Here is a 17581-nt window from a genome sequence, read left to right on the forward strand (position 1 = left end):
ACAGCATGCCACCTCCGTGCTATGTCACTGGCAACCTGCACCCCCTCAAACGTAGCATAAACATGTAAGTGGGATTATGACCGGTTACGGCATGGGTAGTCATGGCATCATCACTCACAGCCAATCACATAACAGAACGCAGCGTTGCCAGTTTCTCCTCTATGAGTTGTATGCAACTCGTATTGCTCAGGTGTTATGGGCCAATCACAACAGGACGCTTTGTTTGAATCACTGTGTGATTTCACCCTAGCCTCAACAGCAAATACTCTGAACCATGATCTAAGACTAGTCAATAGCCTATATATTGTGGCAGGACTTGCTATTTGATATTGAATAGCATGAAGGACCTTTTGTGCCTCACTGGCTCAACAGACAGATTGGATTTAAGCGGCTTGATGAAATTGAAAGCTATTGCCCACAATACTCCCAGATACGTATTGTATTGATGAACCAACGTTTCGGCACACAGTGGTTTCAGAACCTGCTCATTCATTTGCTAATTCCTTGACCTGTATTATATAATTTAGCAAACATAAACCCAAATAAAAAATAAAAAAGATGGCAGCAAGAGCTGACCGTTCATTGGTTGCTGGTAGTGCATTGCATCCAGTGCTGGACTAACGCGTTTTGGGCCTCGGGGCCCAAACATATTTATATTTTGGGGGAGGAATACAGCTAACTTCCTGCATGTGCAGTTTTATAATGAAATTCTACATATTGTGTCATGAGGCCGAGATAACATTTTGCAGTTTTAAAGCAAATTTCCTACGATTCTACACATTTCGCCATGGGGCAGAGAGAAAAAGTTGCTGTTTTATAGCTTATCATGCTATTCTTCAGATTTTGCCATCAGGATGAGAGAAAATGTTGCAAATTTCCTGCTATTCTACACATTTTGCCATGAGGCTAAGAGAAAATCTTCCAGTTTTAAAGTACATTTCCTGCAATTCTACACATTTTGCCATTGCTTATGACGTGTTCATATCCTATTTGTGGGGACCCCCGACACCCTTTTTTGGGGGGGGTCGGGGGCACGTGCTCTGCGTGCCCGTTCGGCAATCCGACCCTGATTTTATCATGGTCTATTGGTGCACAGTGCTTGAACAGCACTGATAATTGGTTTGCTACTTTCATTCAACTTATGTGTCAGAGCCATCAACACTCCTACCTGGCTATACTGTGCACGATCTGGGTGTAATTACTGTACACTATTTTAATTCCATACTGTTGGATTATATTTGGGATAGTCCAGAGTAACAAGATGAAATGCTGAAGACAGAAGTCCTAATATTTGACCTTACTACCATATGAGTTAGATATCTCACAATAAATTGGTTCTTGAATGTAAATCTAATGCGTTTGTGTTTGAATTTTTGTTGTACTTTGTGAACAAATAAAAGAAAATAAAAAGATTCAAGACTGATTTTGATTATGTTTTGGGGGTGTGGCCTAGGCCCTATGGTTTACCTAGACAGTGAACACACGTAAAACAAGCTGAGTACCTACATTATACGCCCTAACCATTTCACTGTATTTGGTGTTGGGATGAAAACCAGCTTTGACGTTATGAACCACATCAATGTTCCCTTTCCCCCACACCGTGAAGAGAGCCCATCTCCTAACACTAGACTAGGGGTTGTTCAACTGTTATATTTACATTTATACTTGCAGTTTGGCGCTTAGAGGAAGTTGGCCACTTATTGAAGTTGTATCAGGTCCAGGCCTTTGTGACAGTTACTAATGATGATGTTTGTGTTTGAACCAACAAACTGCTGGTGAACGTTCCTCAGACTCTGGGGCCGTGACAACAACAGGAGGCACAAAACGCTCTCATCGGTCCCCTATGAAGATACACAAACAGCCACTTTGTCTTTGTCAGTAGAGATACACAGAGACTTATAGAGAGTGGTTACCATGACTCATTGGCTTGGAGCATGATGCTTGGGTTAGGGTTAGTGCTTGCAACACCAAAGTGGGGGGTTTGAAACAACCCTTATCCCCTCTAGGTATTTGTGTATATCTGAAAGATTGGGTAAGCATTACTGCAGAATCCCACTTCACACTCCATAACCCAAGATGGCAGTAGCTATACTCTCAAAGCTACTGTACTCTATACTCTCAAAGCTACTGTACTCTATACTTTCAAAGCTACTCTGAAACAATTTCCTGATTGGAGGGTGTAGCCAGCCCTCATTCTCTCTGGTTTGGGACTTGCAGATGCTATGTGGTGGGATAGAGATGGTCGTTTGGTGTGCTCCTGCACATGGAGACTGGATGAACTGATGTGAGACCCAAGTCCCTTTGATGAAGCTCATGATTTATTGTATATACCTGGTATCACCTCAACTACAAACCAAACAATGCTGGAGCTGGCCGGCCTGGATGGTCAACTCTGCCGATCAGAGGTCAGAAGCTGGAGAGGACAGGGTAAGCTGTCTACTTTGGGGTAGACAGACTGGGAATATACGATAAGCCACTAGCCTGGTCCCAGATCTGTATGTGCTTTAGCCAATTCCTGTCTGTTGCGTATGTAGGCTATACAGCAATAGTGAGAGGTGTTGGTTTAATACAGATCTGGGGCCAGGCTAATAATCCACTGAATGGCAGGGAGAATAAAACCCTTGTCACACTAGTGAGTCAAACAAAGATGGCCTGGTTTCACATTCACTGGAGTCGCTGAAAAATACAGAAACAATCTGAGCTAGCACAGTACAGTTCAGGTTAATCTCTGGTGGACAGACTACGTAGACATAAATGGTAACATAGATCTGTCATGATACAACGGCATGCGTGAGATAACAAGCAGGATTAGATCTGTTGCTTTGGACAAATCACGATTTCGCAGGTGTAAGCATCTTTTGAATTTCGGAAGGGGAGGGGCTATTTGGCCTATAGACTTTCCCGTAACTTGCAAAGCTCCTCGTTTCGGTTCCAATTTCTTCTCAACCCAGAACATAATTGAGCATCTGACCAATTACACAAGACTTTAGTTCCAGGTCAAGTGAGATTAGGTTTGGGTCAGCACATTCGTGTAAAAAGAGTTGGCCTATAACTGAGCAGACGCTATCTTTGTATCCATCTTCTGTTCATCCTCTCTACAGCAACAGACAGTCACACAAAAACTTGGTGAGAGACGCATTCTTGACAGTTGACTCACTAGATAAGGGTTTTCATGTGTTAATCCTCTGCCGGCAGCCCGGTAATCTCACCCGGACAGCGAACGTGTTAATAGACCATGAACCTCGCCTGGGAGCCTTGCCATGCATGTCCCTGAAGGTCACGTATATATTACAATTAACTCCCCTATAAATCTGCCCCAGGGACCTATCACTGGCACTGACCCTAAGCCTGCTGCTATGCTGCGCTGTTGAGGACTGCGGTCGGCTCGGACACACAGACTGGTAAGTACCAAGCACATGGCTCAACCAAACACTGTCCCACCACCCAACTCTAAAGCAGCCTCCTAGGCCGCAGCACAGTGGGACCAGGTGCGGGATGTGTTGACTATGGGGTTACGACAATATGCTATGATTCATATCGTGTAGAATTTATGACACGAATAGGATCAGGGATGAGCCAACGTAACCAGATCACCACCAACATAACCATAAAGCAGTTGATGGCAGATGACATGTTAGGGTGGGCTGTGTATTTGGGTTCTGTGTTGTAATGCAGCTAGAGCCTTAGGATAAGAAAGAAGACCACTAGGACTCGGACTCTCTACCAGCAACTAGTGCTGATATCACTTGGCTGGAGCTGCTGTTCTGTTGAGCACAGTGAAGACCAGTGTGTGCCACCACAAATCTTACAGTCGATAGGGCTCTGTTCAGGGCCAAACTAAACGAATGAAACTCTGACATAGTAACTTTCAACACATTTCTGCATGCAGTCCCGGAAGCCATGGGACAACTTCTAAAAGTAAACATACATATTTTCCTCTATTACTCAGCAAAACTGAGATTTGGCAAGGAGTGCATGGTGAACCGCAGAATTTGTTAAATAGGACAGATAAGGCCAGAGGCCCCCAGTAACTTTTTGTAATAAATAAATGGGAATTACAATCATTCATACTGATTAGATGTTTTTGCATCTAAACTAACTGTTGTATGATTTACATTTACGTCATTTAGCAGACGCTCTTATCCAGAGCGACTTACAATTAGTGAGTGCATACATTATTTTTATTTTATTTTTCATACTGGCCCCCCGTGGGAATCGAACCCACAACCCTGGCGTTGCAAACGCCATGCTCTACCAACTGAGCTACATCCCTGAAGTTAATACACTACGATACTTATTTCTTTTTATTATGTCACTGAGTGCATTGAGGTCTTCCACCCTCAACTTTCTTTCCCCCGGGACAATTTTAGAATGATCATCCTGTGACTAAATAGATGCCCATTAGATATCACTATGATAGGAGGAGAATGCAGACAGTGACAAGCTGGTTATTTTAGAAGACTGATGTGAGAAAGGCAGGCGTTTCCTGTTCCCTGTTCACTGTTCACTATATGAGATTTGGCAGGACATTTCCACAAGGACACAGTTGCACTGCCCTTTAAAAAGATTTAGAGACCAATAAAAGCTTTTTCGAAAGTGATTAATATGACTAATCATTTTACAATAATGCTCTGTGTAAAGAAAACAGTCTGCATAATATCCCCTGGTTTACACAGTCTCTGAAATGGAGAAATAATTCAAACTTTTGGCATTGGTGAGGAGTAGTCTGTTGTAATTGGATGGCCTTCACCACGGATTCGGCGTGTGCTGAAAGCAGGCCCTGTGTAGCTCAGTTGGTAGAGCATGGCGCTTGCAACGCCAGGGTTGTGGGTTCGATTCCCATGGGGGGCCAGTATGAAAATGTATGCACTAACTGTAAGTCACTCTGGATAAGAGCGTCTGCTAAATGACTCAAATGTAAATGCTGTGTCTGGCACTGACATTAGGAGGAAAAAAGTATATATATCTTAATTGAATGAATTACTCAAGAAAAGTGTGGAGTAGCCTATATTCAGTGAATATCAGCTCCTGTATCTCAGTGACAGTGATATGGGGATGGAAGAAATCTGATGTGAAGGATCAACAAGGTTTAATATAGAACAAGTGTGGTATTTTTGGGTCCTCCCCAAGGTGACAATAACCCTTCAACTAACATTACAGTACAACTTGGCCCACGACTCCCAACCGTTCGAGAACATTGCATTAAAATCATATCAATTACCATTTACACTTGAAAATGTTGATATTTTTTTACGTAAACTGAAGCCTCATTCAGCTTACAAAGTAGTTATTATCATCGCATGGATTTTACTGATTTTGTTCAATCTTGGGTTCCATGTGGTTCAAACTTTGTACCATTTGTCCAGTCTCCAATGGCCTGACTCCCTATAGGCCTACGTGCATTTCTGAATGTTGATTTGAATGTTCAATTCTGGTTCTCAGCTCCTCTACGTTGTGTAACATCATGGCCTAGTTTCACAAAGTCCTTAATTTCTCCCAGATCGGTCAGAACCACCTGTAGCCTACAACACAACCCAGAACCACCTGTAGCCTACAACACAACCCAGAACCACCTGTAGCCTACAACACAATCCTGAACCACCTGTAGCCTACAACACAACCCTGAACCACCTGTAGCCTACAACACAACCCAGAACCACCTGTAGCCTACAACACAACCCAGAACCACCTGTAGCCTACAACACAACCCAGAACCACCTGTAGCCTACAACACAACCCTGAACCACCTGTAGCCTACAACACAACCCAGAACCACCTGTAGCCTACAACACAACCCAGAACCACCTGTAGCCTACAACACAACCCAGAACCACCTGTAGCCTACAACACAACCCAGAACCACCTGTAGCCTACAACACAACCCAGAACCACCTGTAGCCTACAACACAATCCTGAACCACCTGTAGCCTACAACACAACCCTGAACCACCTGTAGCCTACAACACAACCCAGAACCACCTGTAGCCTACAACACAACCCAGAACCACCTGTAGCCTACAACACAACCCAGAACCACCTGTAGCCTACAACACAACCCAGAACCACCTGTAGCCTACAACACAACCCAGAACCACCTGTAGCCTACAACACAACCCTGAACCACCTGTAGCCTACAACACAACCCAGAACCACCTGTAGCCTACAACACAACCCAGAACCACCTGTAGCCTACAACACAACCCAGAACCACCTGTAGCCTACAACACAACCCTGAACCACCTGTAGCCTACAACACAACCCAGAACCACCTGTAGCCTACAACACAACCCAGAACCACCTGTAGCCTACAACACAACCCAGAACCACCTGTAGCCTACAACACAACCCAGAACCACCTGTAGCCTACAACACAACCCTGAACCACCTGTAGCCTACAACACAATCCTGAACCACCTGTAGCCTACAACACAACCCTGAACCACCTGTAGCCTACAACACAACCCTGAACCACCTGTAGCCTACAACACAACCCTGAACCACCTGTAGCCTACAACACAACCCAGAACCACCTGTAGCCTACAACACAACCCAGAACCACCTGTAGCCTACAACACAACCCAGAACCACCTGTAGCCTACAACACAACCCAGAACCACCTGTAGCCTACAACACAACCCAGAACCACCTGTAGCCTACAACACAACCCAGAACCACCTGTAGCCTACAACACAACCCTGAACCACCTGTAGCCTACAACACAACCCATAACCACCTGTAGCCTACAACACAACCCAGAACCACCTGTAGCCTACAACACAACCCAGAACCACCTGTAGCCTACAACACAACCCAGAACCACCTGTAGCCTACAACACAACCCAGAACCACCTGTAGCCTACAACACAACCCAGAACCACCTGTAGCCTACAACACAACCCTGACAGTGAAATGGCTGTAGTGTTGCATACGGATGCAGAATAAAAGTGCCCCAAAGTGAGAATGATAACTTCGGAGATATAGAAGCTAGCAGCGTCAGTAATCGGAAACCAGTGAAAAATAATGAGCAAGAGATGACAGCTCCCGTCCATCACACCGTATACATTTAGGAACATGTACAATAATAGATTGATAACACATACTGTAAGAGTACCTGTCACACTGAAGAGAGAGGAGACATACTATCCATCTCAGTCCACCACAATGTCTGTTTCACTTAACTCTTATAATAGAAACATTTGTTTAAATGAATTTCTTTGCTCCATATTTAGCTACATTAGTGTCCATAGAGCAGCTCTCTGGCCTGCGGTAAAAGTTGATTGTTAGACTTGGTGCAACTTTCTGCTGTACATCCATTCCAATTCACTTTACCAGTAGGTTAAGGTATGATGTCCTTTTTTGGGGGGGTTCACTCTCCTAACAACTGAATACAAGTCAGTCTTTCCATTATATCAAGCAGAGTACAATTTCAGTTCAAAAAACAACAACACATACACCACCCAACAATCCTAACTCAATCTCTGGTGTGCTCACAGTATAATGTCCTGTTCCACATTTCGACAACAGATACTGTGTGAATGAATGTCTGTAGAAATAAAGTGTCCTCAACACCTTGGAAGCAGCACACAATAGTATTTCCCCAGATCAACACAAACAAACATAAACGTAAATAGGAACTATCCTCTCTCCCGGCCCAACCATTCTCTTAAGCAGCCTTCCCACAGAACAGTCCCATACAGTACTGCACCATCCAAACCAACTTGGGATACGGCACCTTGGGAAAGGTTCTTTAGGATGTCACTTTAGAAGGGGTTGTCAGATGAGAACCATGCCAGAGGTAATGGAGGTCAGAAAGGAGTCAGGGGTAGGGAATACATATCCCACAATGCAGTTGGCCACTGCTACGTCCTTTGAAAGGCCGGGCCTCAGCGTCAGGTTAGGTCCAGCCAATCGGGTCGCTTGTGGGGCTTGCAGGTGTGAACGTCCACCGTGTCCTCACAGTCCTTACACTCAACGGCACAACACCACTTGAACTTGCACTCGCACTTGGTGACTCGCTTGACACGCATCGTGTCATAGCCCCGTCCGCAACACATGACCTCGCAGCCGTCTGTGCCTCTAGAAGACTTGTTGCAGACTCTCCCTGACGTTCCCAGGGAGCCTGTGGAGAGGGCACAAGACAGAAGCCATGGTTAAAGACCAGTCGGCCCGTGAGTGAAGGGGTGTAAGAATGGGTGTGAGTGGAGGTAATCCCCTTTAGGATTTGGGAGTGGAGCTTAATAGTGACTACAGAAGGATTTGAAAAATTACCCTGTTGTATCCTTAGGGTGTGAATTCCTATACAATAAAGATTAGCAGAGAAGAGAGCTATAAGCCCTTTAAAATCAGCCCTGTTGCACCTTGAAGTAGTCGAGGGGCGTAGTGTAGTTTCTCTTCTAAATTAACAGCAGTTCACTACGTGTCAACCTTTAACCATAGGTCTAACAGAGATGAGGATGATGCCAGTAACACACAATACACCCAAAGTATCATAACCAGAGCCTGTTAACTGTTCTAGACCTCATTGAACGCTCTGCTGAAGTGATGGGACATGAGGGGCGTGAAAGACAGAGATTACCAAGGCAGAGAAAACTCAGTTGGAATTAGAGAGAAGTTAAAGGTCAAATAATTGAACTCTAAGCTATGCAGGTATGCAGGCCTTCGGCAGATGAGTCTGGTATTCTCGTAGCCGTATTTGAGGAGTAGGCCGCTGTATTATCTAACTTCTGGGTAACACTCTTGACTCAGAGCAACTAGGTTTCTGATGGCAATATTTCCCCCAAGTTTGGTGATAAGCACTTGAATAATGTCCCATATGTTTTCAAACTACGTTTGACTAAATATGATATTATGTTGAATCATCTACTTTCCTCTAAGCCATTGCTAAAACATCTGGGGTTTTCTCTGTCAGGTCATGTGTTGAGGAAAAACTCCTGTCCGTACCTAACACCTTTAACTGCATGAGTTGACCCACCTGCTGCTCTGTCCATGAGGCAGTAGTCAGGGGAGTTTTCTACATACACCAGGTCATTCTTAGTGGTTCCCTTGACGTCCTTGTCAGCCACCATGAACCCTGTGCCATCCTGGTTCATGGTCACTTCGATGGCCATGTTGTACTTCTTCCGGAGGTAGTCCCCGGTCCTCCGGAAGTCCGACATGGCCAGCCAGCAGGTTCTGAGGGCGCAGGAGCCGCTGACGCCATGACACTTGCACTCCAGTTTCATAAAGCGCTTCACTGCCTGAAATCGAGACGGTTGGACAATTTCATTGGTGGTTGAGACACAGGCTCACCTGTGACCAACCTAGTACACTCACTATTCATGTCTAGAGCATTTACAGAACGTCTGTTCAACAGTGGCTTGAATTTTACCAGCAATGTTTGTTCCATTGTAGTAACCATGTTGTTACACAGTAGTTATAGCATGCTCTAATGTTAGTTGAAAGGGACTGCCTGTCAGCCAGTTTTCTGTGTGTGACAAGTCCAGATGCATCACAGTGCACATTTTAAAAAGTATAATGCCCCTTAACTCCGAAGCCATCGCTCACCATTCGTCCACAGCGGTTGTTGTGTAGATTCATCAGTGCCCGAGCGTCCTTCACCATCTTTTCCCTGGCATCAACAAACGTCTTGGTGAACTTGATGCCATAGTTGATGTTGTCGCTGCAGCCGCCCCAGTCAAATTCGCCCCTGTCGTCACTAGCCTGGCCCCGCTTGTGGGCGTCGCAGCTGCAGACCTTGAGGTCCCCCTGGCTGCAGGCTCTGGTAATTGCATAGACCACGCCTGCCGAGGAGATTGCGTACACAAACGCTGCCTCCCGGCTACCTGGGGAGACATGATGGAGGAGATTGTGTTAGAAGATGTCATTGTTAGACAGCTACTGTTAAGGTCAGGGAAGGGAGGGAGGGGTAGATGTGTTCCCACAGCCATGGGAAGTAGGGGTGCTGCAGCACCCCCTGAAAAATCAGAAGAAAAAAATATGCATATATAAAAAAGTTTTAAAAAATTGACAAATATATTTTTTCACTAAAGTAGTGCACTGGGCCTTTACTAGTCCTGTATTAGTGGACCTATCTAGACGTCTGTAGTGCGGGCAAAAAACATTTTTTCAGCATCTCAGCTTTGGCAAAACAGGTAGTTGTATAATTAAGAACAGTATCTTGCAGGATTCAATAGTTGGAATTGTAAGAGATGTTGCCCTGTCCCTTTTTCTGTTCTAATGGAATCCATTAAGACCAAAACCCTGTCCTCAAACATTTACATCAAAAGGTGCAAAGTTATGGACAAAGACCTAAAACATCCATATCAAATTAAATATTTTTCTTGATCAAATAACATGGAAAACAACCACTTTTTGTGTATATTAATATACCATCCTTACAAACCACTTAATGTAAATGTACATTACTGTATTGTACATAGGCTGGTCCTCTAGGTTTGTACCTGTAGACTTTCCATCACCATGAAGAAAAACAATGCACAATACAGTAATTGAGTAGAACAAATAAACATGGCTGCTAGCAGCACATTTACGCCGCCTCTCCTTTCACCCTTTAATTTGCACAGATGGAAGCTTTCTCAGTCACTAGGTATGTTTCCATCTGAGAGGAGAGCAGATTCAGGGTTATTTGGTCTGCTTTTCCCACCCACCTCTAGTTTTCATTCCTCCTCACGCAATGAAGCAGAACACAGGCGATATGTCAGGGAGCACGGCTTTGTCTGCCTGCCAGAAACATCGACCCAAATATTTACATCTCCTATTTCTGTTTAGACGTCACCCATGTGGATCTTTCTATCTGCTACCTGTCTTCAGAGAATAGCAACTTTCTCCAACGCTCCTCATTCATGGAGAAGGTGAAACTATTACTGAACAAAAATATAAACGCAACATGTAAAGTGTTGATCCCATTTTTTATGAGCTGAAATAAAAGTTCGCAGAAATGTTCCATATGCACAAAAAGCTTATTTTTCTCTAATTTTGAGCACAAATTTGTTTACATCGCTGTTAGTGAGTATTTCTCCTTTGCCAAGATAATCCATCCACCTGACAGGTGTGGCATATCAAGAAGCTGATTAAACAGCATGATCATTACACAGGTGTACCTTGTGCTGGGGACAATAAAAGGCCACTCTAAAATGTGCAGTTTTATCACACAACACAATGCCACAGATGTCTCAAGTTTTGAGGGAGCATGCAATTGGCATGCTGACTGTGTCGTTTTAGAGAATTTGGCAGTATATTTTTATTTATTTTTTATTTAACCTTTATTTAACTAGGCAAGTCAGTTAAGAACAAATTCTTATTTACAATGATGGCCTACTTGTAAAGCCCCCCCGGCCAAACCCTCCCCTAACCCGGACGACGCTGGGCCAATTGTGCGCCGCCCTATGGGACTCCCGATCACGGGAGTATATCCAACCGGCCTCACAACCACAGATCACGTGTAACCATGCCTGCAGGATCGTCTGAGACCAGCCACCTGGACTGCTGATGAAACTGAGGAGTATTTCTGTCTGCAATAATTGGCTGATTGGCTGGGCCTGGCTTCCCAGTGGGTGGACCTTGCTCCCATGTGGGAGGGCCTATGCCCACCCAGGCCCACCCATGGCTGTGCCTCTGCCCAGTCATGTGAAATCCATAGATTAGGACCTAATGAATTTATTTCAATTGACTGATTTCCTTATATGAACTGTAACTCAGTAAAATCATTGACATTTGTGCATGTTGCATTTTTATTTTTGTTCAGTGTATATAATGTAGGGCTGACCCCATTTAGTCGACTGGTCGATGGTTTGGTCGATAGGCTGTTGGTCGACCAAGTTTTTTTAGTCGAGCAGTGGCAAATATATATATATTAAAACAATTATGGCACACGAGACACCTGTCTGATTCACACCTGTCTGAGTGGACTAATCGATTGTGGAGGCCGCGGGGGTGGCACACCAGTATCACCACTAGTACATTTACCGTTCCTTCTATGAACTGTAACTCAGTACAGTCTTTGAAGTTGTTGCATGTTGCGTCCATATTTTTGTTCAGTATATATATTGTTCACACATTCTCTCTGTACTGTAGAGCAGACTAGTAGCTTCTCCTGTTGCCTTATTGGAGAGTGGCAAACAAATGAAACATACAGGTGCGGCCAAATATATTGGCACCCTTGCACGATTACATATTTATTCTAAAAGAAGATTAAATTGAAATAACTTTTGGCGTTCTCATGTGTATTTGTTTGATTTACACTGGACCAAGATAAAAATAATCCAAACTGAATTTGAGATTTTTTACTTCATAGTAAAAGAAAAATGGTCTTGTGAAATTATTCAAAATTCTAATTAATTTGGTTGGAGGCAAGTTATCTTGTTTACTGTGTAATTTTTCTCACCTGTGGTAAGTTGCAGGTGCCTACAGGGTAAAAATAGCCATTACACCAGTTTTGAAAAGAGAGAACAGAACATTCTGCTACATTGCACTCCATTGTAAAGTGCAAGGGGTGCCAATATATTTGACCGCATAATAATAATATGCCATTTAGCAGACGCTTTAACCAAAGCGACTTACAATCATGTGTGCATACATTTTTACGCATGGATGGTCCCGGGGATCGAACCCACTACCCTGGCGTTACAAGCACCATGCTCTACCAATTGAGCTACAGAGGACCACCCTGTACATAGAGATGATAAACTGTTGTATGAAGTGTTGAACTGAGATATGTATATAACATGCATATACCCTTAAAGGGAAATTTCTAAATTGTTCAACTTCATATTCATTATCTCCAGCACCACCCCAACATCAACATATATGAAAATGTCACATTTCTATGTTTTGTAGCAAAAGAAGATAAAGGAAGATAAGTGTTTGCAATGAAATCAACCAATTAGTAGACAATTAGTAGACAATTAGTAGACAATTAGTAGACAATGCCTCCTCATAATTGGTCAAAATCACATGATGCACACCGATGATGTCATTGCAAACACTTATCTTCCTCTATATTTTTTACTACAAGACATAGAAACGTGACCTTTGCACATATGTTGATGTTGGGGTGGTGCTGGAGATGATGAATATGAAGTTGAAACATTTAGAAATGTCCCTTTAAGGCTTGGATATCTGTAGGTCTAAAAGGAAATGGAACAGTCCCTTAATGCTTCTGTAATAGTCTACAACAATCCATCCCTTCTACATATTGTATCAGATTCATGTAGTGAATCTTTCATCTAAGATTCAAGTGGTTGAATACTAAACATCTTAACACACACACACACGGACACACACACACATACACAGACACATACGGAAACACACACGCAGATGCACACACACAGACTTACTGCGCAGCATGACCCTGCCAAAGACAGTGTGGTCTCGGTCCAGCGTGCTGCAGTTCCAGCGATGGTGACGGAACTGGTGCTGGCACTCGCGGATCCACTCCTTGGCACCCTCCCCAATAGACTGCATGAGGTCCGGGTGGCGCTGACACAGCTGGCGCTGCTTGTTCACCAGGCCTGGAATGTTGTCACAGATCACCCGTGCACCCAGGGCTCCAATGTACCTGCAGATCAGATAGACAGGTGCACTGTCAGTGGTAGACCAGTCAAACTTCCAGGAACTATTGTTATGCAAACACAGATGTTATTTATCTCGTTTTCTTTCAGAAGGGCAAGATACTGTATATTGTTTGTGAAGTTAGGTCCAGTCTGATAGATTCTTCAAGAATCAATGGGCATCATTAATTTAATTGACTATTGAACAGCAGTAATTCTTACAAAGTGTGCATTTAACCATTCTGTCCCGCTTCATTGTAATCCCACGCTGTGAAACATGCCATAAATGGTACATCAGAGGACAGTGTTATGAAATGTGAGACCTTCAGAAGCCCTTTCACAGACAGGGAAGAGTCCACACAGTTAACTAGGAGTGGCCCCTGACCACTGAGACTGGAACAGGAACACAGAGTGCAGTGAAGCAGCCATGCAGTATGACATGGTCTCCTATAAGTCACCATTCTCCTATAAGTCACCATTCTCCTATAAGTCACCATTCTCCTATAAGTCACCAGTCTCCTATAAGTCACCATTCTCCTATAAGTCACCAGTCTCCTATAAATCCCCAGTCTCCTATAAGTCGCCAGTCTCCTATAAGTCGCCAGTCTCCTATAAACCTCCAGTCTCTTATAAATCGCCAGTCTCCTATAAGTTTCCAGTCTCCTATAAGTCGCCATTCTCCTATAAGTCGCCATTCTCCTATAAGTCGCCAGTCTCCTATAAGTCGCCATTCTCCTATAAGTCGCCAGTCTCCTATAAGTCGCCAGTCTCCTATAAGTCGCCAGTCTCCTATAAGTTACCAGTCTCCTATAAGTTGCCAGTCTCCTATAAATCACCAGTCTCCTATAAGTTTCCAGTCTCCTATAAGTTTCCAGTCTCCTATAAGTCGCCAGTCTCCTATAAGTCACCAGTCTCCTATAAGTCGCCGTTCTCCTATAAGTCGCCAGTCTTCTATAAATCACCAGTCTCCTATAAGCTGGCATGCTCCTCTAACTTTCCCGCTCCCTGCGATGACAAAACTTCATTACTGCCAGGCTTAATCACAGCTACATTATGTGTCACGCCACCTAGACAGCAACAGAAAAGGGTTTCCATTCCAGTTATGGCTGTCCCATCCCCCCAACAATCTGCATTCATTCCCTGTTGCCTGAGCCTTAGCAGGAAAGCAGAGCAGAGACACAGTGTTTACTCTCTCCATAGAGAGAGTAGAGAGCTGAGCCAAAAGACCCTGACTATCTCTACGCCTCATACGTAGTTTGGGGAGAGGACTATCAGTCCAGAACACCAGAGAACACGTTGCTGCTTATCTGAATGATCACGATCATGATGAAAAAAAAACCTGGACTATATAAATCATATTTAGACCCTTGGTCTGGAGAGAGCTACCATGTCTCCCCACTCTGCCTCACTTCACTGTTTTAATTACACACACAGCCTTATTTTTATTCAGTCATACAATTCCTCACTGTTCTTTACATAAAATGTATTTTTGAGTTGAGCCCACTTGATTTATTTAATCTACTTTAACTAGTTCAACTATAAGAACAGAATAGAAAATTAAGATTTTGCCCTTAGCTGAAAGCTGATTTATCATGTTTTGTGCAGTTTGATTAGAGTGTTGGAGGTAGGCACTTCCTTTTTACACCCTGGGTTCTTACCCTCAAGAGAAATCGTCAAGGAACACTTCTTCATCCACCACTGCCTGCATCTGCCATTTCCAATATGCAAGATTGATAGTGGAAAGTCCCTCAGCCCATGAATCTTCATGAACACAGTGTGCTGTTGTTGGTTGATCTCTCTTTATTTTGATGTTTTAAAACTCCAATCCACACACATTCCCCCCTGTGGCTGTTTTGAATTGGAGTTGGCTGCGATCTCTTCACAAGTACCAGCAGGGTATGGGTCTAATTCTAAGGTGTGATGGAGGTTTAGACTAAAATTGGGTGTATCTTGAATTTGTTTAAATTGCCACATAACAGTGGCCCATTATTTAGTGTACCTTATTGTCCCCACCTCCTGCATCCCAAGGAGAATTCACATCTTTCAAGACATAATTGCCAATCTCAGGTTTGGGATAAACATAGAGATAAACTCAGGTTTCAGTGAAAAGCAAATGTAGCCTACTGAGAATAGACTCTTATAAAAAGGAACAAATATTATTACAGAATTTTTGAAGGTTGGCCTAAACCATTTCCCTAAAACCTTAATTGAAATACAAACATGCTTTACATTTGATCTTGACTATGTTCAAGACGTTTCGCATGTTTAATGATGAGCTTATAATTATGTATTTATTTATTACATTCATATTCAACCATTATATATGCATTAGGCCATATGATTTCTCCTCACTTATATTTTCGACTCCTAAATAGCCAACATAAATAGGGCTAACTTTTGCAGGGTCTTGGAATATCTTAGAATTAGCTCATTAAGAAGACAATTGGTCATCCAAAACCACTGAAAGATCTCATCTTGGATATCAATGACAGAGCTCTCCTAGACTTAAATGAAAGATGTAATCTTGGATAGAAATGATATGATTATTTCAGCAGGATCAATTGCACATGAAAGAAACCACTCACCACCAGGAAGAATCCACTCTAGGTGTGAAGATGAGAAGCAGAAGAATAATAGGAAAGTATAGCCTTGATGTTGAGTTGGAGGAGTGTCGGGATATTGTCCCATTTCGAGACCCCTTCCTGGTCCTGGAATATCCTCGGGGTTTGAAGAAACAAAACATTTCTATTTTTGTGAACAGAAGGCAGACAATTTAAAATGAAGAAGACAAGTCCTGAGCGACGGTTTACTGTTCATAATTGGGGGAAAACCTGCCTATCTATAGAAGTTGAAAAATTATATTCATCCTGTTTCAAAAGGCTAATTTGATATCTTGTCAGTTCATTGATGCCATTGTTTGTCTCTGACTTATTCGAGACGAGTCAGTGCTTATCAAAAGTCAGTCTGGTAAAAGTAAATCGAATGAAGACACATCTTCTGAGAAACTGTCACAAATGTCCAGCCAGATGTTCGGTTGCCAACGAAAACACTTTTCCTCCGCGGTTGCGTTTTGTTTTTATAGCCTAGGCTATTTGTTTGACATTCGACGTGAATAACAGGTGAAGCTGAAGAAGTTGCAAACCCAAACACAAGTATCCTAGACGGTGAAAAAAAGATGAAACTGAAACCACTTCTTGTTCCTGGAAGGTAAAGTCAGTCACTCATTTCTCCGAGGATGAGACAGATAGCTACGCCGCGCTCTTCTTCTCAGTCCGACTGAAGATGCGCCGCAGGACAAAACACTGCACTAGCACGTCAGCTGTCCATGCCCCCCTTTTGTTAGACAATTACAAACACCGGTATGTGCACGGTGAGGTAAGGGACGTTATATTTAGACGTCACAAGTAAAAGTTATCTACCCTACATAGCCGTTTAAATATTGGTGATCCCCATATTGGAAATAATTTGACACCCTCATTGACTGATGATAAAGCGTCTCGATGCAACCTATGAGGAAAATTATCCAAATACTTTTAATCTCAAGGACTTTGCTTTAAGTTAACTGAGTCATATAGAAATAATTGAATTAAGGAATGTAACTATTTTTTTTTTTATGTGCATAGGCAAGAATTGAACATGCGTAAAAGGAGAGCTCCCTTTCTTTATGCGCAATATAACCGATAATAAAATGCCTGTTTTTGCTCCTACCAAATTAAAACTATTGAAATGAGTTCAGTAATTTATGGATGGGTGACAGTGGTGAAATTATAGTTTCATGTTGTTTGGTGTTGCTGTTATTTTCATCCCATAGCATTTAATTCCCGCTATTTTCCTCATGAAACACATCCTAATAGATCCAATACATTTAAATATGTGTTATACAAATACATAGCAATCTAAGAAACAACCCAAAACTTTAATATATTTCACTGCTTACATGAGCATTATGGTGTTGTGTTAAGCCCATAAAAAAAACCTTACTATGAGGACCACATGGTGTGATGGCTGGGACCACACAATCTGTAGTTTAT

At 43.0% G+C, this 17581-nt stretch overlaps 1 protein-coding gene across 1 annotated transcript; it reads right to left on the reverse strand.

Annotated features, from left to right (window-relative positions):
- Nucleotides 1-5072: 5072 nt before the first annotated feature.
- Nucleotides 5073-16761, reverse strand: LOC311138444 (protein Wnt-2b-A-like). Its single transcript, XM_084173124.1, has 5 exons — nt 16136-16761; nt 13338-13558; nt 9544-9821; nt 8972-9236; nt 5073-8119 (listed from the first exon to the last, which is right to left on the reverse strand). The coding sequence occupies exons 1-5, from the start codon at nt 16291-16293 to the stop codon at nt 7890-7892; spliced, it is 1152 nt and encodes a 383-aa protein (XP_084029250.1). The 5' UTR covers nt 16294-16761; the 3' UTR covers nt 5073-7889.
- Between the last annotated feature and the right edge of the window lie 820 nt (nt 16762-17581).

This window comes from Coregonus lavaretus (assembly GCF_964263955.1).
Source record: "Coregonus lavaretus genome assembly, chromosome: 12".
Classification (NCBI taxonomy): domain Eukaryota; kingdom Metazoa; phylum Chordata; class Actinopteri; order Salmoniformes; family Salmonidae; genus Coregonus; species Coregonus lavaretus.